Source organism: Podarcis filfolensis (genome assembly GCF_964270895.1).
Source record: "Podarcis filfolensis genome assembly, chromosome: 5".
In the NCBI taxonomy this organism is placed as follows: Eukaryota; Metazoa; Chordata; class Lepidosauria; order Squamata; family Lacertidae; genus Podarcis; species Podarcis filfolensis.
In genome coordinates, this window is record NC_139608.1 from 33,867,953 (window position 1) to 33,892,438 (window position 24,486).

Consider the following 24,486-nt stretch of genomic DNA (forward strand, 5'->3'; position numbering starts at 1 on the left):
ATGAAACCCATGGTGTATGCATGTTGCAACACAGTTTTTAAAAGGGTGGTTGTAGAGTCGGTAGGATCTTTAGTAATTTTAATATAAAATCGAGAATCAGAAAGTTGGCAAGTAGCCTAATCCACATAATCCTCTCTATTCATGATGGCAATTCCCCCTACTTTATCAGCAGGTTTAATGATGATGTTAATATCATTAGATAAATAATTAAGGCAGATGCGTTGGGGAAATGTTTGGGAACTATGATAGAAGCCCTTATGGTTTCCTGTTTGTTTGTTTGTTTGTTTGTTTGTTTGTTTGTTTGTTTGTTTGTATGAATGAATGAACTTCCTTTCTCATGCTGTATATATACCATGGTGTGATGTCCTCTACATCTCCTTATGGAATTTGAATTTTATAGCCCACCTGGAGCATGATCCAGAAAGATAGCAACACAATAGCAGCTAGACCTGAGGCATGCTCCATCTGTGCACCCCGTGGACTCTTGTGTGCCTTCATTTCACACTAAGGAAAACTATGAAGTCTAGTGTATTAAAATGTCACAGGCCTCATAGAAATATGAGTGACTCATATTAACAATGATTCTAGCAGATAAGTAGCATATATATGTGCTACTAATTTACTAGAATCAAATTCTGTATCTATATTCGGTGCTTGCAGGTTCTCCCTGTAGCTCTGGGCAATCTCTCTGCCAAAATTCTGACACAATCAGCAAAGCTGTCAGGAGATCTCCTCGGCGGTTGATGCTATTATCTGCTGACGAGCACATAAACAAAACTCAAAACAGTGGAAAAATCCTAATTAACACCACCACCATTTAAGTAAGAGACTAAGGACATCATTCATTTATATTAGGGATGAAACAGTGCAGTAAATACCATCACCTTAAGAACATGTTTTGTCAAAAACGTTTGGAAATAAAGCCAGTATTTTTAAAAATCATATTTATTTATTTATTATATCTAGCACTCTCACACAGGGTTCCCAGTGGCGCTCTCTCTCTCTCTCTCTCTCTCTCTCTCTCTCTCTCTCTCTCTCTGTATTAAAACAAATTTACATTGTAGCTTGTATCAGCTGCAAACTAAAATCACTGGGAAAGTACAAAGGCAGGTTTTCAATATACAAAGTACCATCTTGGATATAGAGACATATTTGAATGAAAGGCATTACCGGTAAATAAGAGCATAATCTGATGTTTCAACAGGAGACCTTAAACCAAGACACTGATCAGTGACAATTCAGGGCACCAAGTTCAGATAAAAATGTATAAATTACAATAAACACAATACTGGGTTTCTGTACTGTCTTTGCTTTGTCTGCTGAGCTTTATTTGACATAATGTCCTAAGTATGAGGTTTTGATTGGCTGGACATAGTACTCCAAAGGTGAAACTACATGCCTCTTAAAATGGCATTGTAATTTCAGGTGTTTAACTTTGTAATGGTGCCATTCCAGGTGCTTTACTTTGCAGCTGTAAATCTTGAGTTAAGTTGGACCCGGATTGCATTGCATTGAAGGGAGGCAAGAGAGCTGCAGCTTCCTGGAATTCCTTAGTAACCATATAATAGCACAAGGCATCTAAGCAGCAATTCAGATTGGCTATGCATGAAGTTATATGCATGACATTCTGCAACTCGCATTCCGATCCTCTGACGGCCTTCAGGACATAACTAAGCAGAAAGCTTAAATGGAAAGGCAGGAAGCATATAATGAAGGTGGCCAAGTTCACTGAGACCACCCAGATGGCTTTCTGGGTTAACTTTTCTTCATGAGGACCAGCATTATGTTTCTTCCTGAGGCATCGGATGACTTGTATGGAACAAAACAACAATATAACCAGTGGTATGAAAAAGAAAACAATAGGTTTGATCAGGGCATGAGGCACATTTTGACCAAAGTGTGAATAAAAACAAACATATCCTTCTTTAATTTTGAATGACCGAATGCGTGTGATTGTATAAACTAAACAGCAGAGCCCGACAAATAAGCAGAAAACAGCTGCCTTCCGTGGAGACCTGATTACTTTGGCTTTCAGAGGATGTTTGATTGCAATGTACCGGTCTATCGCTATTAGCATGATGAGGCCCATGCTCATTGGCATGTTCATGCAATTGATTCCGAATACGACAAAGCAAAAAGTATCAATGGGCCATTCATGGTAGTGAAAGTACATTATGAATGGTAAGGTAAGGAGCAGTGTGTAGTCTGCCAGGACTAAGCTGATCATGTAAACTCTGGTCTCTGTCCATTTGCCCAGTTTCAAGCAGAACACCCACAAGGCAACTGTATTAAATATGACTCCGAAGAGAGTGACTGGGCTGTAGAGAACATATTCAAAAGTGACTATGTTCTTATCCATCTTGATTTCACTGCAGTTTGCCATTATGACAAGTTTCTGTAAAGAGATTTTAAAAAATAAAACAACAAGTAGCAAAAATGGAACACAGAGATCATTAAAGCTTGAGTGATTGTTTTAACAACAGCACCTGGTTCAACTTCACTGTTTCCTAACCTCCTTGATTCAGAGTAGGACAATACTAGACGCCAAAAAATTATTGTTTCCCGGAAAAGCATATGGGGCACAATCATGGGTGTAGCTGGGAGCGGGCAGGGAGGGGCAGCTGCCCCCAATCAATAAAATTCAATAAAAATACATAGCAAACTAAGGTTCTGCCCCCCTAAAAAAAAAGGCCTGCCCCCCCCAACAAAAATCCTGGCTTTGTCCATGGGCACAATCATTCCTGTTGCAAGTGTATATATCAGTTTCAAACCAACGTATCTGTTCCATCTTTCAAAACATGGGTACATATTGGTTTGAAACTTTCAGATGTGCCCATTCTGTCTAGTTTCCTGATGTGCTTCTTTAGAGCCTATTTTCAGATCTATATATCATGACTGACTTCTCTGTAGTATTATATATCTATAATACCAATATCTTAATCTAGCAGCATAATGCAAAATGTAAACAAAGAAACAAAGAAATGATTACCTGCCTTATCTGACTCCAGGTGCCCACAAGGAAGTGTTCAGTGTAACATCACCTTGATCATCTGAAGGCCATATGAAGCCTTTCATCTGAGAGCTGATAGTTGCACTTGTTCCATTGGATGCAGCCTCCTTTTCAGGAGGCTAGTTCAACAGGAGCTCTGCAAGCAAGTGCTATAGCATTAGTACTATCTGAAGCATAACTGTGCAGCATCCGTTGGAAGAGGAAACCCAGCCCTTCCTCACAAATCGATAAGCTTCAGAAACTCTAAGCATATCTTGCCAGATTCTCTTCTGGTTCCTCATGCCCTTCTCACTCCCTTGTGATAGTTTTGTTGTTGTGCCCACCCCCATTTCCTTCCCCCAGCAATTAATCTATATTTAATCAACACATTGATCAACATAAGTCCTATTTTTCCAAAGAAAGAAGAACCCAAACAGTTTCTGTGGATGCTAACATTCTGGCCTCAAGCATTAGGACTTTGCTGGAGTTGGGCCACTGTCACACATGGAGGTTAAAATGGATCAGTTCAACCAGACTGCGATGTGAATACAGCCCAACGTTGGTCAAAATGCTGACTTTTGTCACTCTCTTCTACCTTCTTGTCCTCACTTACAGCAATCAGACATGCCATATAAGTAACAAGAGGAAGTCTCAAAGCCGTGTTCTTTATCCAAGTTGCTGAATTGACTGCTGAACTACAACTAGTGCCCCATTTGTATATTGAGTGCTGTGATGACCAGGATCTCATTTGTGTCAGGGATCAGCCTTGGGGTTTATGTTCAGTACCAAGTAAATACAAAAGACCAGGGCCTCTGATCTGGCAGTAGGCAATGGAGAAGGCCAATGTCTGAGACTCTAGAGCACCACAGTCTAGGCTGGATGGTGGGAAAAGCCTGATCTCATATAGGCAGCTTCCAATAATTTCATAGAAAAAGATTAGGGTCACAAACTACCACAGCCCTTATTGGTACTTCTAGTATAAAATTAAACTGGTTCCTGCTTTCATTTTCAACAGAAGGTTTGTAGGCTTTTCAACATAGAAATGTCAAGGGTTAGGACAGGGGTAGCCAACATGTTGCTCTCTTGGTGCTGTTTGACTACAAATCCTATCATCCCTGAGCATTCGCCATACTGGCTGATGCTGATGGTCACTGGATTCCATTGTTACATTAGCTATCTCTGGGATAGGGTGTCCCCAGCCTGTAATAATAATGAATGTAGCTGATGGGATAGTTATATATCAGGATAGCACTAAATGTTTCTGATGAAGTGGTCTGTAGTCCATGAAAGTTTATGCCATAATAAATGTGTTGGTCTTTCAGGTGCCCCAAGGCTCCTTGTTTTAATCTTAATGTGTAAATTACAAGATGTAGTTACAAATGGAAACAGCATTAAACCAGGTCAGACTATTTGTCCCATCTGGTCCACTATTGTCTACTCTGACCAGCAGCAGATCTTCAGCATGTCAGACCGAGAGGTCTTCCTCATCATCTCCTGCCTTAATTGACCCTAGAACTATTTACATTCAAAGCCTGTGCTCCTCTACTGAGTTATATCCTTGCCCTTTGTAAACACTTGAAATGCAATAATGAAACACATGGAATTAAGTAGGTTACCACACTGCAAAGCTACCACCCAGGAATGATTTCTACAGAAATATGGAAAGATTAGACTCATTGAATTACTTCTGCTTCTACTCATTTGAATAGTCTTATAGAATGCAGGTAATTATTGTATTTACTAACCTTGTGTACAAGTATGAATAGAACTCATTTGTACGCAGTGCTTATTTCAGGAAAGGACAAACACCAACACCAGTGCCTTTCTAAAAATAAGCCAGAAAAATCTGCCTTATTTGTACTGTCTCTTTATCTCTGTGATGTAGAGCTGTTGCATCCTGACCTGTGGGATGTGTGGTATTAAACAGTTCAGACACTTGCGTGCTAAAGGGCTGGGCTGTGGCTTTCTTAAAAACCAAAAGGAAGACACATGCAGAGTTTCTCTTCTCTAAGAGATGGTGGAAATGCTAGACTGCTGTTTCATTTCACTCTTGTGTCACTGAGGAAACATTTCTCATTCCTAGTATTGCAAGTCATTTGCTTTCCACTGCAATTCTATTGCTTGTTACCTTGTTGAAATTGATGGGATTTATACTGCATAGTAGATATGTGCAGGATTGCACAATTAGATGTTCACTTCTTGTTTTCTAAAATACACCTAGTGAGGAAGCTACACACAAGAAAACTAAATCAGAATAAAAAGTGATACAAGTTAGTATTTTGTTATGCATGTGTTAGACTGTTAGAATTCTAGGCTGGCTGTACCATTGGTCATGCAGCTAACTCTGCATATCATTAAAGGCAACAAATATTTATTATTTATTTACTTCCTACCAGAGAGGGGAATAGGCATACATAGAATTTTCTGCCTCAAGTGGCAAAATAACTTGACCAGCCTTAGATTCTATAGACCTCAACTGTGGGAACTGGGCACTACGTATTTGCTGCTCTGCCCCAGACAGGAAAATGTCTTGATTTGGCTCTGTATGATTGGAGATCGCAAATTAAGCTCAAACCATGGTTTCAGATCTTTGCTTGTTTTCACTAACCATAGGTTTAAAGAAACCACACACCCTGAGTTTGGGCATCATGCAGAACTATCATTTGTTTAGAGCCGAAAACTTCTGCTCCTTCTGAGTGCAACAGGAAGGGGTTACATACTGGTCCAAGACTTGCTGTGTCTTGCTCTTGTAGCAGAAAACCAGGTTTCTCATTTCAAGCCATTGAGTTGCATCTTTACAACTGTTAGTTTGGTTTATGTTTGGTGCAACAGACAAAAATGGACCAACATCACCAAACTACTCATTAACCTTCTGGATCCAAAGGATTGGCATTATGGATTTAAATGGTTGAAAGTATGAATCAGAACTCAGGGTGGAAAGTTATGTCAGTTAGTAGTGTATAAGTACCTCTCTATTTGACCCTCTCATGGCATTCTTTTCTGTCAAAGTTTTTACTTTTATTATTTAAGCTTTGTTACCTGTATTGCTCCATTAAATCAGAAGCAAGATTTTTTTTAAATCTTCAAGCAGGACAGTCAAGCAATGCGGTTGCCTTGTGCAATGCAAATCGAATCCAAGCACCATGTGGTGGACACCATGTGCATGTTTGGAAATGATAATTAATTCCTGTTTCTCTTTAGGTGAAATGTTGATGGTTTGCCACTGTGTGAAAGCATTTACTTTCTTAACCAAAAAGAAAGGATATGTAAAAGCCATCAAAATAAACTGCAAATTCCAGCAGAACCAGGAAGGAGCTTTCTAAAATATTTTCTCTGTATAAACAAATCTCTCCCCTATGGTCTTTATCATGGTTTCTTCCCATGAAAATTTCAGGTAATCATACACAGCAGACATCAATCTCAGGACTCTTGCCTCTCAGAAAAAGTGGCGTTTGATTGCCCTGTATGTCATTTTCAGTCTTCAATTCCTCCCAGCCCGTTATATGGAAATTGTGAGTTGAGGCGAGTTGAAGACTAAAAATGCTGTGCAGATTCAAGGTAACATTCCCACTACAGAAGACTGACTGCCTTGAAAGACAAAGCCAGCAGCATCACAGAGAACTCCAGGAGGGAGGTCTAAGGTAAGCAAGAGACTGTTGCCACAATTAATTTCTTCAGAAGTGATTTGTAACTATTTGCAAACTTATACAGAAAACATGTACATGTTCAGCTGCCTCCTCAGTAATAAAATGTGTTTAAAATATCCCAGTTTCACCAATATTTTCTGAAATTCAGCGTTTGCTTTGTTTTATATCACGTGTGAGATGGATAATGTTGCACTGTTAGACAAATCACAGGGAATGTTGTTGAAATGACAAATTTCTCATTGCATAAACAGGGAGTCACCAATATGATGGCTGTGGGGGCACATGTGCCTGAAGAGGCCTTCTCTGGTGCCTACAGGGTCCCCCCACCAAGATAAACATAGACTTGTTTGTTTGTTTGTTTACAACCGTGGTTCCCAGTTGGTGGTTTGAGGGCCCCAGATCCGCCTAACCCACCCAGGGGGTCCGTGGCAGCATTCACGTAAACAAAAACTACCGATATCAAAATTTTCCAAAGTAGGGAGTCCATAGCTTGGCTTTTGAAAAACGGGGGGTCTGCAGTAATAAGCAAATTAGGAACCACTGATTTACAGTATTTAGGGCAGGAGAGTAACACAGTTGCCCCTCTAGCAGTTAAATATGTGGGACTTATCGTCCAGATAAACATGCAAAGGCTCAAACAAAAACAGATTGCCCTTAGGTCTCTGCCTGCTATAGGTTTTCAAACAAGTCCAATGCAGTTTACTTCATTTTTTTCCAACCACTTGGGTCAGGCACAGCCCAAAAGAGTTACTGCTTGCCATCAGTAGTTATGTTGAGCTAACTTTGCCTGAGCACTGAAAATAACGCTAACTGGCTGCAAAGTATTTGGATATTTGTCGCCACTGTGAACTAGCCACACACCTTTTGTCCAGTTCCATTGAGTTTTCTCTCATTAAGTTATGTTTTTCTTAATTGTTGGGTGCATTGTTTTCTTCACAGGAAATAAATGACTCAGCTTCCTTCCTCCAGTTTATTTTTAGGCTTTTCATTTATTTATTTAATATATATATATATATAGCGCTATATCACCAAAATGTATCAAATTGATTCATATCATATTCATCTAAGCAACCGCTGTCTGACTTGCCACATCATCATAAATCTTTGCCACTAGTCTGCTTGAGCACCATCTGCAACTGGCAGAGGCAATCTTCAAGTACATAAAATCAGACCCCAAATGTTGTGGCTTTCTCCACCAACCAACATTTTCCCTCTATTGTCTCCCAACAGAGCACAGATGTGCTTCAATTTCAGCAACTGATTTGTTTGGAGCAGAAATACTTTCAGTGTAATTGAAAGACAACATGCCACAACAGTAAGCTTTGCCTGCCAAAGCAACAAGGCGAGAGTGGGCACTCCAGTTCTTAGGCCTTTTATCTTCAAAGGCCTGTGCTTTTCATTTTACAGCTTGGAATAAGAGGCCTATGAATCAGATAATTGCTTGTGAAATATCTTGCTGATACCTGCTAAGACAGCTTAGTCACCCTCCCCAACCCCCCCAAATAAACTTCCTTTTGCACAAAGGCATTTTCATTATTTTTTTTTTAAAAAGTTATGTCTCACAAGTTTCACTTGACAAATTTCCTTTAGAAAATATCTTTTGAGCTACAGGTTATTCTTGGGGAGGGAGGTGAATTAAAACAAATAGACATGCTAGTTGGTAACACAGAAAAAGATGTAGTTTTTGGCTTGAGTCTTGAGATGGAAGCTTAAATCTCAAATGAGACAAAGCTTCATTTATTTATTTTTGAAAAAATGTCATTGTGATTATAGGGTGTTTGGGAGTATCTGCATGATCTTGTTCATATATATATATATATATATATATATATATATATATATATATAATGTACTCTCTCTCTCTCTCTCTCCCTCTGTGTGTGTGTGTGTGTGTGTGTAACAGACTGTGGCAGGGAGACATGGGAAGAGAGAGAGAGAGATTGTTATATACTGAGTTGAATAGGATCCAAACTGCAGCAGTCTGATTGGTCCTAGAACAATAGGATCCAAAAGGCAGCAGTCTGATTGGTCCTAGAACAATGCAGCAGTATGATTGGTTGGCAGGAACCACCCAATCATGCTCCAGATAGAAGTGAATCCACAACCTGATTGGCTTACAGTAGAATTCCGGAATTAGCCAATCATGTGCAGCCCATTGTGTAAATAATGTATATAAAGCAGATACTTTGAGGGGACTTTCATTTATTCCTCCTCACCACTATGAGCTGAATAAAGAGCATGAAATCACTTTGCGACTCTGAGTATATTTCAGAGATCACACATTCACCCCACTATTTCCAGGAAGCTGCTATTCACTGGTCACACCCTGAGTGTGAGGATGTGTCCCCGAACTCTGATAATGTCTCCTGCTTCTCTAGATGGGGGGGCGGGGAGAGAGAGAGAGAGAGAGAGAGAAGAAACCAGCCTAGCGTACAAAGATAAACTTTACATGGATTGTTTCACCCACTTTTGCCTCTAGCATGTGGCCCTTGGAAGCATCCTCAGAAGGGAAGGAGCTGTAAAAGCTCCTCGATACCTGTCGAGAGCCAGTGTGGTGTAGTGGTTAAGAGCGGTAGTCTTGTAATCTGGGGAATCGGGTTCGCTTCCCTGCTCCTCCACATGCAGCTGCTGGGTGACCTTGGGCTAGTCACACTTCTCCGAAGTCTCTCAGCCCCACTCACCTCACAGAGTGTTTGTTGTGGGGGAGGAAGGGAAAGGAGATTAGTGAGAGCCAGTGTGGTGTAGTGGTTAAGAGCGGTAGACTCGTAATCTGGTGAACCGGGTTCGCATCTCCGCTCCTCCACATGCAGCTGCTGGGTGACCTTGGGCTAGTCACACTTCTTTGAAGTCTCTCAGCCCCACTCACCTCACGGAGTGTTTGTTGTGGGGGAGGAAGGGAAAGGAGAATGTTAGCCGCTTTGAGACTCCTTAAAGGGAGTGAAAGGCAGGATATCAAATCCAAACTCTTCTTCTGTCATAAAGGCAGGTGCTGTCCATGGTTCAATTTTTGTAACAGACTCCCTCAGGAGGTGGTGGGCTCTCCCTCCTTGGAGGTTTTTAAGCTGGGATTGGATGGCCATCTGTCATGTATGATCTAGCTGAGATTCCTGCATTGCAGGGAGTTGTACTACAGGAGGTTACCCTCAGACATTACAATTCTATTTGTGGTGCTTCTGGGGAGTTCAAAATTCTGCCATTACTATTTAATTATTGTATTGGTATCCCTTATTGTTTTACTATATTTCAATTTCGGTTTTTTGCTGTCTTGGAAGTTTTCTGCTGAAAGGCGGGATAGAAAAGACTTATTATCTTTATTTTATTTCAAAAGTTTATACTGCCAACTAGTGTCCTTGACATGGAATTCTGCTAAAGAAATTTAGAGAACAAGGAAGGTATCAAGTGCTCTTTGTTCTGAAGATGCCCTTGATGAAGAATCGAGGGCATGATTTAGCTTTGAGGGTTTGTGGCGGTGGGGGGAATGCTCCATAATAGGTTGATGTTTTTAGAGGCAATATTTAAATTAAGGTGGGCAAATTCTTTAGGCATGAAGTACATGACACACAGAGAAGATGCTTCACTGAACATCCAAATCTCCAATACACTGCATAATTCAAAGGATTTACAGTGATAACTCACCTTTTTAAAAATTGAAAATATTTCTTAAATTCACAAACATCCGCACATAAGAACTGGCCATTTCCATAAACTTACTTTAGCTAAGGACACTGTAAGTGTGCTTTATTTCCACATATTCTGCTCTTAAATGAAGAGAGTTCTACCTGCTGATTCTACCAAAGCTTGTGTGGCAACTGTAGCTAGCAATCTGAGTTGCAACCCCATTCTGAAAGGCTGCTATTAGTAGTCATATGGGACGCGGGTGGCGCTGTGGGTTAAACCACAGAGCCTAGGACTTGCCGATCAGAAGGTCGGCGGTTTGAATCCCCACAACAGGGTGAGCTCCGGTTGTTCGGTTCCTGCTCCTGCCAACCTGGCAGTTCGAAAGCATGAAGTGCAAGTAGATAAATAGGTACCGCTCCAGCGGGAAGGCAAACGGCGTTTCCGTGTGCTGCTCTAGTTCACCAGAAGTGGCTTAGTCATGCTGGCCCTCGGACCTGGAAGCTGTACGCTGGCTCCCTCGGCCAATAAAGTGAGATGAGTGCCGCAACCCCAGAGTCGGCCATGACTGGACCTAATGGTCAGGGGTCCCTTTACCTTTCCTTTTTATGGTTGCACAGACATAGCTGGTGGTTCTGAACCAAGGCTGGCATGAAGGTAAGCAGTCACCAAAATTGACCCCTAAGCCATACAATTATAAAGCTACCATCTTCCCAGGTGTGGGGAAGGACCATAGTTCAAAGGGAGAACATCTTTGAATACAGAAGGATCCAGGTTTAACCCTAACAGCTCCACATCCTGTAGACCGTGGGTAGGCAAACTAAGGCCCAGGGGCTGGATCCGGCCCAATCGCCTTCTAAATCTGGTCCGCGAATGGTCCAGGAATCAGCGTGTTTTTACATGAGTAGAATGTGTCCTTTTATTTAAAACGCATCTCTGGGTTATTTGTGGGGCATAGGAATTCATTCATTTTTCTCTCTCCAAAATATAGTTCTGCCCCCCACAAGGTCTGAGGGACAGTGGACCGGCCCTCTGCTGAAAAAGGTTGCTGACCCCTGCTGTAGACCTACTGGCAGTTTATGCAGACAATACTAAGCTAGGTGAAACAATGGTCCATCTTGGTGTTAGGCAGCTTCCTATCTTGGGCTGTTCTGTTGGAACCTACTTTGTAATTGTCTAGGCATTAATAACTGTTTTCTGCTCTCCCAATTCTGTAAACTTCTGATTTCTAAACTGTTTTCAATTGCTTGGTTTTGCATGTGATGCTATGTATTATTTTGCTTTACTGGAATGACTATATCATTGTAAATAGCTGTTGGGGATTTCTTGAAATAAGGGGATTTGGGGATCAACACCAAATCATATTAGAGTTTTTTCTCTTCATGTGAGGGCAGGTTGCTACTGAAAGGTAGACCATTTCAGAAGTGCTGGTCTCCCATTATGATGACTCATCAGATAGGATATGATCTAAAACAACCCTTTCACACCAGAGCCAAGAAATAAAAGCTAGAGTCACATCAGTGGCACAATTAGCAACAATGAATACTTGATTTGCATGTCAGAGTGCATTCATGAGAGCGGTAAGGAACGCTGCCAAAGGACAGCACAGGCGAGAATTAATGAGTAGCTACAAAAGCCAACAATTGCCTTCTGAAAGAGAATGCAGAAGCTGTTCATTTTTGTGCATTGCCTTTTGGGATCTATTGTCTATAGACAATGGCGTACATCCACAGGGCGGATCCGACTGTTTTATCCTCATGGTACTGCTTAGCTTTCAAACAATGAGCAAGTTGTCCAAGTTAAGAGCAACACCTGGAACACAGAATCCACTTGAAGGAAGTGGGTGAGAAATAGGTGGATTTTTCTATGAATGTTAGTCCAAGTGATTTGAGCAAGGGGCATTTTAAGGGAGTGGTCTGGGGGGTGGTTGACTTGAGCACCGCCCCCATATCTCATACCTTTATTTCTCCTTTTATTTTATTTGCTTGGGCAGATGGGGCTTTAAGACTCCAGTGACCCACCACCTTAACTAGCCCAGTCACCCTTACATAAAAATCCAGAGTGTGGTGACATTTACTATTTGGTATTCTCATCTATCAGACAAGCATGAGCACTGATTGAAGGCCTTCCCCTTCCAAAAGGTCTTTAAATGGGAAATTCTTTTAAATCCCACTTTTTATCTTGTTTCTATACACATTTTCTCGCTGATGTTTTTATTGTTAAAAAAACCTTGGGCTGTTTAGTGGGAAATAAATAAAAAAGCATGTGACAAGGGAAAATGGCCCTTGGTTATCCAGAGATCTATTGGCTCATAGCCACCAGGATCTTTATGCTGATCTACGTCAATGATTCCCAGGGTTTGAATTCCAATACTTGAGCTACATATGAAGGGGCACGTCTATTTGTGTAAACCAAGGTTTGCCCTAATCACGAATAATGGAGGAGTTGGGCCTGGTTTTTCAAGCTAAAAACGGGTTGCAAAATCTTCCCCAGATACCTGATTTTCTGCTGCTGAACTGACGTTCCCTGTCATTGTTTCACAAAACCTCACCATTACAGTTCATTCTATTATATAGAGAGGAAGCAGAAAATTGCTTTTCTATATCAGAACTGCTTATGATTTTTTGATACTGCAAAAGTACCCGTGAAGGTCGCAAAATGTCATTTCCACTTTTGAAAGGCGAGATGGAATAAGTTCTGCCACCCTCCAAAAAAATCCTATCTAGGTCATGAAACTACAACACCCAAACCAAAAATGGTGTTGGGAAATTTGGTGCTGAATTTTATTTTTTATTGGCTTCACTTAATTTCAAATGGGAAATTGTGAAAGCTTGCATACTTGTAGTAAAGAAATCCAAACATAGACCAAAGCCCATCTCAGGAACCATTGTGGGCAATTGGGCACTGTTATCTTCAAAGGTGTCCAAATCAGGAGTTTGGAATGGTTGCATCCGCCATCTTGCTTCAAAATGGTGTCCAACGGTGTCAAAACATAGATAAAAAAACCACTCCTTGAGCCCAAGCACTGTCACATCAAACTAGAATGGTAGTGTTTCCAGAGATGTCCAAATTGGCACAGTTTGGAATGTTTCACCACACCATTTTGCATCAAAATGGCATCCATCAGTATCCAAATACAGACCAAACCCTGCTCCTAAATCTCAGGTACCATCATGCCAGCTTGGGCAACAATATCTTCAGAGGCATCCAAATAGGGGCAATTGCAAATCCAGTATCCAAATGTAGACAAAAACTGGTTTCTCTGCCTCTGAAACCCTTGTGCCAAGTAAGAATAATAAGAATAATAATTTATTTATACCCCACTGAGTTTTCCCCAGCCACTATCTCAAGAGACATTTGAATGCATAGAGAACAAACAGATGGACCACTTTCCAAAATATACAGTAGATTTATATTCAGTCTACAGTTCTACACCTTACCTGGGAGGAAATGTCTTTGAACCAAATGTGATTTACTTCTGAGCAGATAAGCCTGTGGGGATACTGTCTTTGAACTAAATAGGACCACCTTTTAACAAGACATACCTATTAGGCTGCAATCATCTTATATGCACGTACATTGCAGAACATATCTTTGAAGTCAATAGGATTTATTTCTGAGTGGACTGTGTCATGGTGAAATCTGATTAGAAGAAAAAAGTTTTGACTGCATTTGGTATGTTGCAGACTTCTGCAGGCACAATTCCACTTGGCTTTCTAGTCTTTATTATGCTAGAAGCTGTGTGCACAGAGGTTCCTTTCTCTGATACAGCAGCTAACAATCTCGGGAATTTCAGACTGTTCAGATGGGACAGTAGGGACCAGATTCAGCCCGTCCCTATTGCTACCTTTCCACCATACAGATGAACTGGAGTATTTTTTGTCTGTTTCCTTTTTCCTTCTAAAGGGAGCTCTGTGCAGGCAACCTTGCCTGTTTTCTTCACACTCTTTTGCTCCATGAAAAGCAGTCATGGAAAAACAGTTTACAGTTTCACCATGTTGCAACGTAAATTCTACAAAAAAAAATTAACAGTAACAGTGTTCCAAAACATCCAGAGTGGACTTCACTTTCTTATAGGATCTAATTCCTATAAATCACCCATTCTCCAGCTTGGAGCTCACTGAAGCACCCAAAATCAATACTTGTATTTAGCCAAGCATGGCACTAGTCAGCAGTATAAAGGATCCATAAGCCTCTGCTTGAGCTGTGGAGCAAAAGCTCATTTAGCAAGAAAACCCAAATTATGTTGCAATGGTTTCCCAGGGAGCCTACATTCCCCTTACAGGTAATGCTCTGTTCTATGGTAATTACTTGCTGTGTGGAAAAGCTTCTAATATGACATATTTCCAGGAAATGTGATGTAAACATCCATTCATCTATGGAGAAAGAAGCAAAAGGCTTCAGGGCAGCTAAGGAATACCCTGCAGGCATGTAGCTGTCTGTGTAAGTTTTGTTTAAAAATACTAACAGTGGATGTCTTAACTGTGCAAAAAATAAAAACCGACCACCGGCGAAGTCATATGCTTTATGTCTGGGGCACTGAAACTAGATATGCAGCTTACATTTGGGGGGATGTGGTCATCCTGTAACATCCAATTCAACTTTTCATTGTATCTAAATTTCTTAGCTCCTCTGCCTGCTCTGCAGTGAACAAATGTGTCAGGGAACTGCCATCGGAGCCAGAGGCGGAGGCAAGGCTCCCAAGCGATGCTGGAGAAGGGCCCAGCAGGGAGAGAGACAGCTCATCGGCTGGGGAAGGAAATCAGCGTAACACCAGGGATAAAGGGGGGCAGATGGGGGAATCGGCGAGGGGGCTCCAGGACTCCTCGCCGGAGACCAGCGGGGAGAGCACGGGTCCTCCGCTACCCACACCCACCCTGCGCAGAAGACTTCCGCGCAGGGAGAGTAGGCAGAAACTTGGCATCAAAGAACTTTTGTGCTGGAAGAGGTTCAAGAAACGCCCACTGACGGATTCTGCTAGCGACTGAAACAGCCACAAAGTGAAGGGCTGTCCAGACAGAAAAGGTTTAACCAGGCAACCTAGCCAGGAGTGGCGGCAACTTACGCACGAGCAACCCCTATAACCATTACAAAATGAAAATAGCAAACTAAGAACAATTTGACCCAATGGCCAGATGTTTATCCTGCCCAGCCACAGAGGGCCTGTGAGATGTTGAACATCTACGCTATGTTGAACATATACAGTGGTACCTCGGTTTACGAACTTAATCCATTCCAGAAGTGCGTTCTTAAACCAAAGCCTTTCTTAAACTGAGGCACACTTTGAGGCCTCCCGCCGCCGGTGCCCTTCCAGCGTTTGGCTTCCGTTCGTAAACCGAGGTGAAATTCGCTAACCGGAACACTACTTCCGTTTTTGCAGAGTTTGTATACCGAATCGTTCGTAAACAGGGCTGTTCTTAAACCGAGGTACCGCTGTACGCCAGAACCAAAAAGCTTGGCAGACAGAACTAGAGTCCTTTGTACTCCACCTTGATCACTGAGGAATTAGGTCAGTGCAAGCAACAAATCAGATGATGTACTGGGTAGGTGAGGGGTATTGAAGAACCAAGTAGGTAGCAATACAGAGAAGCAGTTTGGACACAGTCTGCAATGTTCTCAGCCCTACATCTTGCTCCAACAGCTGCTAAACCTAAATTCAGGCATTATGTTCTGGTGGAGGTTCTGAATCTTAAGTCTCAGCTCTATTTTTCCTAGTTGAGGAGTGCCTCTTAAACTGTGCTCTTACTTGGAGCCTCAATCTCATTCAGTGATCAACATTTTTCTTAGTGAACCTAGGAAGTTCATATGTTCTATTTTACAGAGGAGAGTCCAGTTTAAAGGTAAGGAACCTTAAGAATACAGAGCAGGGGCTTAGAAGCTGACACCTGGACAGCAGGCATACACAGGTCTCCTGATCCTAAAGTCCCCCACTGTGGTAAGATGATGTATTTTATTTCTAAATAATTTTAGCAATTATTTTAAAATTTGCATCTGTGCATCTAAATCAACAAGTGCATATTTTCTGCAAATCTGTAGCCTCTTATGTACTCTTTTTGGGTGCATTCTCTCCTTTTTGGCAGTGCATAAGTGACCACCTTAGGTGAACCTCCTAGCATCTCAAAGAGCTTTGAATAGCCTCAGATATCTAGCAATGTCCCCTCTCCCCACTCCTCTGTGGCTTTTGGTTTATCAGGACTTACAAAGTTGCTTATCCAGATTGTTTTGGGAGAATTGTATCAACAACTACTATAGTGTCTTCCCTTACTCCAAATCTGTGACTGGCTGAGGAGGGAGGACCATGAAAAGTTTCGGAATTCCTGCTTTTATTGCAGAAGGGGAAGAAGGGTGCATTTAAAATTATGTATTGTTTTGGCCATACAGTATCAACACCTTGTGATTACTGTCAATAGAAGGCTGTAGGACTAGTCTTCTGATGTCTGGATTCATCTTTTGTATCTCATTAAGAGGACTAGAAATTAGTTTAGCATGACTGAAATGCCAGAGGGTTTTTTGTTTCATTTCTTGCAAGAATATTCTGGTGATACAAGTTCAACATCACAAGTTCACACAGCCTTAGGTATTCACAACCCTAGATGTTTATGAAAGCTTACTGCTATTAGATACAGCATTGTATTTCTTGTGCAAACAGATTATATGTGACAGGAAGCCAATGGGTTGCTACCCTTTCCTTACAGACTCACAAATATCCATTCATACACTTTCTTAAACCTACAGACATCTGCACCCTGGATCAACCCAAGGCCCTCGCAGTTAGTATATGCTAGGCACGTCCAACACATAGATCGTGATCTACCAGTAGATCACTGGATATCTGTGGTAGATCACCAGCAGATCACTGGCTCCCTCTAAAGAAGCTTAACAACTTTGGCTCCCCTAGAAAAGCTCAACATATTTGCCCTGAACCCCCCAAAATGGGGCTTTAACTCTGTGAGTAGATTGCAGTTTCTTGGGAGTTGGCCACCCCTGGTATATGCCATCCTTCACATTGTCACCTTGCCATAGCTTGTTGTATACCTGAAGGAGCGTCTCCATCCCCATCATTCTGCCCGGATGCTGAGGTCCAGCTCCGAGGGTCTTCTGGCGGTTCCCTCATTGCGAGAAGCAAAGCTACAGGGAACCAGGCAGAGGGCCTTCTCGGTAGTGGCGCCCGCCCTGTGGAATGCCCTCCCATCAGATGTCAAGGAAATAAACAACTACCTGGCATTCAGAAGACATTTTAAGGCAGCCCTGTTCAGGGAAGTTTTTAATGTGTGACATCTTAGTGTATTTTTGGTCTTTGTGGAAGCCACCCAGAATGGCTGGGGAAACCCAGCCAGATGGACGGGGTACAAATAATAAATTGTTGTTGTTGTTGTTGTTGTTGTTGTTGTTGTTGTTGTTGTAGCTTTCCCTAAGATCTACAAAATACCAATGATTTTAAGGCTTTTGATGGAATAGTCCTCCTGTCCCCATCAGTCCCATCTTTGAATTTCACTATCTCAAGGTCTTTGATTATTGAACCGCATGTACTTAAAAACAGACAGAATAAGTTTTCTAAGTGCAACCATTCCATCAGACTAAAGCAGAAGGAAAGATTGAAAGCAGGGCCCACTCTCATGGGCTCCTCCTCTCCCTCCCTCAACTGTTTCCATTGAAGTGGCTCATTATAAGAACTCTGTAACTTTAAGAATAAGAGTTTGCTTGTTGTTATCTTCCCACATCCTCCCTTTTTCCTTTTATGTCATGCCTTTTAGATTGCCAACTCGAGGGCAGGGACTGTCTTCTTTGTTATTGATCTTATGTAAGCCACTCTGGGAACCTTGTCAGCTGAACAGCAGGGTAAAACTGCTTCAGATAAATAACATGAGAGACCATTGCAAACAATGAGAGATTTGCCACTTACTTCCAAGCGATGTAGATAGTAGCACTTAGTGGCAAATTCAACATTCCTACATGCCATTATGCAGTTGAAAAATGAAACTGGTTCCTCTAACACAGCCCTCAGTGTTGAAGACTGAGTTTGATCATACATACAGAAGTATGCACTTACTTTCCTGTATTCTATTTTTTGAGTTGCTCAATCGGTTTTCTGGTTTGTTGCTACAGTCTCTGACTTCTACCTGACCTTGTAATCATTGGTAGTGGTAATTTAGGAGGACCAGATGTAACTGATGACAATGTAGCTTAAAATCATTAGTGTGCACTTGGTTTTGTCCTCTAATTCCAAGTTTAACGCACTTTCCTGAAGAGTAAAAATTGAGCCATGACCTCTTTTAGCCCAAATTTGTAAAACGAGCAGTAGGACTTCCTTTAAAATATGGTGGTGACCTTGAAGTAGCTCCATGTGGAATTCACCCAGTGGCTTCTTTAATGCCTTCAAATAATTCAGATGCATCAATATGCCCCATGAGATTACATCTCCTTGCAGTACATGCATTTATACTAATTAGGAAATAAGACAGAGCATATGATTGTAACTAATGTTAAGGGCTCAGCAAAGGGAGTCAAGGCAGGACTGTTGTTCGATAAGATGGAAATATTTTTCAGAAGCCGAACTGGAATAAAGAGATGTAAGAAAATAAAGTAGGGATTGGGAATTTTAGGACCCTCCAGAGGTTGTGGGACTCTAGCTCTCATTAGCCCCAACCAGCATAAGGCAAAGGACAAGCATGATGAAAAATGTAATCAAGCAACACCTGGAGGTCCCTATTCACATCATAAAGCATAGATCTCTCTCTCTCTCTCTCTCTCTCTCTCTCTCTCTCTCTCTCTCTCTCTCTCGGCTTTCCATCACTGTGTGAGCACACTTTTCCCTTTTCAGCATATGCCTGTTGCTCTGTTAAAATTCTCATTTCCCTGCCTTTTCAGTCTGAGCAGGTTTATTTATCCCTTTTATTTACTGTCAAGTTTAATTGTTTTAAAATGCCTCGAACATTTTAAACAGAAAGGTGGGGTAAAATTCAAAATTTGAATAAATAAATATGGAGCTGTGGTGAACTGTACAAAGAGAAAACGAACAAACACTCCACTGTTTGCTCCCGCTCTGAGCAGTTCTTTGGATCCCAGCCAATAGGTTTTTGTTAGCACATAATCTAAAGCAATAATCCCAAACACACTTACTAGGGAGTAAATCCCACTGAATTCCATGGGACTTACTTCCAAGGAGGCATGCACAGTATTGACTGTAAGTTCAGTTTTGAAATGGCCACCTTCAAAGGCTTGCGTCAAGAAAGCTGCCTGTTTATTTTTTTATTTATGGAAATTTGAAGAGATTTTTTTGGGGGGGGGCTCTGTAGGCTCATAACAAGAGGCTGTTTATTAAATAACAGGCTAACCCGCAACTGCATAGGAAAAAGAAAGTAACTACAATTAAGGACGAGCTAAAGCATGGAGTCTTAGCTCCAACCCCTAATAACTAGAGACAATATTTAACTCGGTAACTCTGCATTACTACAAATGCAGTCAAATTTCATTGAAATAATATTTGGCTGCTAAATTGAACTCTAAATGCATCTGCTAATTTATTTCATTTCATAATTCCTGCCCATTACAGTAGCTCGGAATATCATTTCTCTATTGAACATCGAAGAGGAGGACCACATCGCTCTCGGTGCAATGGCAGAACAAATCAACCACACAGCAGATTTCTATTTAACGCCTGTCTTTGTGTTTCAGTTTTACAGGTGCTTTTGCTCTCTCTTGAAATGTGACAGGAAATCAGGCCTTTCCAGCAACAAAGGCTCCTTGAGGTCTACTCGAATGTGCTGCACTGTCCCGAGACAGGACAATAACTTCACGTTTGTTGCTGCTTCAGCCGGACAGCCGTCCTCAGAACACCCAGAAGCAACTGTCAACCTGCGGAATCCGGAACCCACAGCCCCCAATGGCCCCAAGGCAAAACAAACAGTGTTGCTTGTAGCTCATTACAGTGCTTGAGTGGAAGCAAACTCTTTGCCCTTTCAGACTGAGAAGCAGGTAGAACTGAAGAGGAGCAGGACTTGGGGAGTGCCTAATGAACATAAATTGGTGTCTGTCTCCGGGGCACAGACAGCATGTTATGTGTCCCTCAGAAAGGTAATACTCGATCTTCGAGGTACTGAAGTATTAATTCTGTGTTTGGAGAGTCCGAATGCAGCAAATAGTATGGTAAACTCTTTCTTCTAGAGGAGAAAATTCTCTAGATTTTAACCATGCTCAAAACACAGCATTGGTGGTCAATCTACAACATAAGCATGTGAACTGCCCCAAGGTCTTATGTTGAAGGGTGGTATATAAATCTAATAAAAAATAATAATGTGCACGTACGCACAGCACAGGAGACCTTCTGGCTTTGCCTCTGGCATCGTTCAGTCCCACTTTCTGCTCAAGAATGCTGCCCACTTTCTAGCTAAGCAGGTTACAGGGAAAACCAACTTAAGTCATATGGAGATACCTGTAGGCATTTTGCATGGAGAGCCATTATGTCTTACTCTGAACTGGACTTTTGGCACTGCCGGCCTTGCCAAAATGGTTGGCCACTGTTAAAGCAGAGGGACTGACGGTCTTGTGTCATCTGTGACCACATAAGTGGAAGTTTCAATTTCACATCGTCCAATCAAGGTTCATATTGGATATGGGGAGAAGTTAATTTCTCCTTTTGTTACTTACTATATTGCAACTACTAATCATCCCTCCTAGCATGAACTATCAGCATTGGCCAGAGCACGCAATAATTTCCCATTTTCCCCCAGACAGTTTTTAATTATATTTCACCTCAAAACTACAATAGAATTTTGAAAGTGTTGCACACAGTGCTGGATATTTTGTGACTAATTCATATCTAAGCTCAACATACAGGGTTTGGGTTAAAAGTTTCTTTTTTTCTCTCTCAGCTGGCTAATGCAAAATAACTGAAACCCTATAATTCTGATAAGAAAGTAGGTTAGGAAATTTGAACAACTCCAATTAAGAAAGGAGAATTACAGAGTCAGCTTAAAGAAACATTAAACAAGAATGGTTTCATAAAAACGTTTATTTTCCCTAGGAAAGGACAGTACATTTCATTTCATTTTCATTTTTTACATTTCCCCAGACCTCAGTGTATATATGTAGATACAACTATCAAATTCTTCATGTGTACCAAATGAAAATCCTTACACTAAAAATTATACTAAAATGGTTCAGTTTGCACATTTGAAAGCATAACCAACAATGGTCAAAACTGATGTGTCCTTACAAACAACAGAAACTTTCCTAACAATTTACATTCTCGGGTTTATGAATGTCAAATGACTTCAATCAGCAATGGACAATTGGTTGTAATTCAACTGAAATAAAAGCAGAACACATGGCTATCACTTGCCTGGGGAATATTGGATATCTCCAGAAGACAGAAAGTGGAATTAGACACAAATAGATTTCACTATCTCTTTCAAGATCCATCGTGAGGTAATGTACGTAAGGGTTGTAATTGGTTTCTTAAGGTAATGGCAAATTAATGGTTACATTAGAATAAAAGAAGAATGTTCTTTAGAATGAAAGAATAATTTGGTTCTCTGAATCAGTTATTTATTGATAGTGTATCCCGAATACTCTTTAGGCTAAAGAAATTAAATAATCATAGAAGCTATCATTTATTTATTTATTTATTTATTTATAGCAGACATTTTATTTGTTGTAAAAAATTCAAAATCCCACATGAAAACAATCATGCATTGAATTGGCAACGTCACCACCCTATTCCTCACAATGGATTCGTATATACAATAACTATATTGTTATGTGTACTTGAAAAATCCAAGGGTTCAAGGTTTTGGGATACAGCGCTTACTCAGGTTTGGTTTTCTTTTGAAGGAGGTCACTGGAGTCTTACGGGGATTTTATACCTTATAGGTGAAGGTACAGGATTAAACCATTCCAGCACTTAGTCCATGATCCAGTATTCTCCCATACAATAGTCTAGGGCAAGAGCAAAAACACTGAGATTAAGGCAGAGCTCAACTGAGTGCTTCTTCATCTGCCCCTGCTACACCAGCAGTTTCTTCACCAACAGTTTGATGACATCATCTTTTCAGCATTGAGGGGAAAGGAAGATGTTCCCTTCCAGAAGTCTCTTGACATTTTCTCCTCATTTAAAGAAAAATAGTCTAATAATGACAGTCTGTGGGAGAAGCCCTAGTCTATTTAACAATAGAATGCATCTGGATGAAACCTGCCTTATGGGTTTCAGGTCCATCAATTCTTTCTCCCCCAGAATGAATAATTTTAGAGTTGAAAGGGACAAACCTCAGTCCCATTAGCACTAGATTATGAGGAGCATAACTTTATAACATTGAGTCTCGGTATAATAAAAGCCAAACAGAAAGGCTAAGAGAATGTCAGAGAACAAAGATGCAGTTGCTCACAATCTGTGGAGTCCATTGTCAAAGGATGATGGGACAGGCTTGTATCCGAAGTAGCACTGAGTCTCTTGTTCCCTTAGCACACATATTTTACTCTTGTGCAACAAAATTTCTCCTCCTCCCACCATGTGCCACATAAATATGTGTTGGGTTCCCCAACCCCCCCAAACAGATTTGGGGAGGACAGGGAAAGGAGAATGGGAAAGGTTCCATTGCACGAGCGTAAATCTCTGTACTAAGGGGAACAAGTTGCTTGGATCCCTCCCATAGTCTGAAACTAATAATGGGCCTTGTATGGCCCTATTCGGGACGCGGGTGGTGCTGTGGGTTAAACCACAGGGTTTAGGACTTGCCGATCAGAAGGTCGGCGGTTCGAATCCCTGCGACGGGGTGAGCTCCCGTTGCTCGGTCCCTGCTCCTTCCAACCTAGCAGTTCGAAAGCACGTCAAAGTGCAAGTAGATAAATAGGTACCACTCCGGCGGGAAGGTAAACGGCGTTTCCATGCACGGCTCTGGTTCGCCAGAAGCGGCTTAGTCATGCTGGCCACATGACCCGGAAGCTGTACGCCGGCTCCCTCGGCCAGTAAAGCGAGATGAGCGTCGCAACCCCAGAGTCGGCCACGGCTGGACCTAATGGTCAGGGGTCCCTTTACCTTTACCTATGGCCCTATTCAGTCATTCTTACCCCTCTCCCCATGCAATTCCTTGTTGTCCCATCTCCTTCTGTCATATCACCCACTTTATCCCACAGCTCTTCCCCTGTTGAGGTCTGGACTTCTGCAGATGAGATTGGGTAGTTCCCCCCCTCCTCCGGTATAGAACTCTGGAAAATCAGGATTCTAAATTTCCAAGGCACTGTTTAAAAATCTCACATGGAATGTCATATAGAATTATAGAAGAGTTGGGACAATGAGGGTCATCTAGTCCAGTGTTTCCCAGCCTTGGGTCTCCAGCTGTTTTTGGACTACAACTCCCATCATCCCTAGCTAGCAAGACCAGTGGTCAGGGATGATGGGAACAGTCGGAAAACAGTCCAACCGCCTGCAATGCAGGAATCTTTTGTCCAATGTGGGGCTCGAATCCATCAACCTGGAATAAAACATCTCATGCTCTACCGACTGAGCTATTTGAGGTAGCCATGCATCGTTGCACTTAATGATATCATATGGTTGGTTCTGCTTGTGTTTCAAAAGGCTATTTTGTCCTTTTAAGGACTGCCTCCCCCTTTCCTCTTTGTGTTCTTTTGACTGAACTTTATAAATAATTGGATTCATCAGTGTTGGAAATCTATTTCTAAATAACCATTGAAGATAATATTCATGATTTTACATTTCTAGAATGTCTGTATTTTCTGTGATTCCCCCCACCCCATATGTGAATATATTTCAGCTTCAAGTGTATTTCTCTAGGCTGCTTAAGATGTTACAGAATGGTATTGTATTTCTTGTTTTTGACAAGAAGCTATTGTTTCAAATTATATTCATAGCCTCAAGTTTTTGTTTTTGTTTTAAAAAAAAACCCTGTCAGCTGAGATTTTTTTTTTACTTCACAGAGGATGAAGGCATATCAGACCTGCAGAACTGCCTTCAGAAATGAGGTTGCTGTTCTAAGCACACTTACTAGGGAGTAAGTCCCACTGAACTTGGCAGGATTTATTTTGGAGTTAACATGTATAAAATTCAGAAGTCGGCCACTCACCCAGGCACTGGATGCATTTTCAAATGCATCCAGTGAGTGGGGGGAAATCTAGTTTTTGAAAATAAGTGTGTAAGCCTTGAAGCGATTTAGGAGCCTTAAACAAAATATACCCTCAGCAGCAACAGCAGGAACCGTGGCAGAGCCATGGAGTCACCCT

The 24,486-nt window shown here is 41.4% G+C and overlaps 2 protein-coding genes across 2 annotated transcripts in view; one reads left to right on the forward strand and one right to left on the reverse strand.

The window, feature by feature from the left end:
* LOC310762591 (vertebrate ancient opsin-like) overlaps positions 1-21,773 on the forward strand; it is a 95,476-nt gene extending 73,703 nt beyond the window's left edge. The window contains exon 5 of the mRNA XM_083613876.1: positions 19,927-21,773. Coding sequence (XP_083470002.1) covers positions 19,927-20,187 — 261 coding nt within the window. The 3' untranslated portion in view covers positions 20,188-21,773. The remainder of the gene's footprint in view (positions 1-19,926) is intronic.
* LOC310762611 (G-protein coupled receptor 35-like) lies at positions 1,063-23,030 on the reverse strand. Its single transcript, XM_083613938.1, has 3 exons — positions 22,061-23,030; positions 2,990-3,146; positions 1,063-2,395 (listed from the first exon to the last, which is right to left on the reverse strand). The coding sequence occupies exon 3, from the start codon at positions 2,381-2,383 to the stop codon at positions 1,430-1,432; it is 954 nt and encodes a 317-aa protein (XP_083470064.1). The 5' UTR covers positions 2,384-2,395; positions 2,990-3,146; positions 22,061-23,030; the 3' UTR covers positions 1,063-1,429.
* Between the last annotated feature and the right edge of the window lie 1,456 nt (positions 23,031-24,486).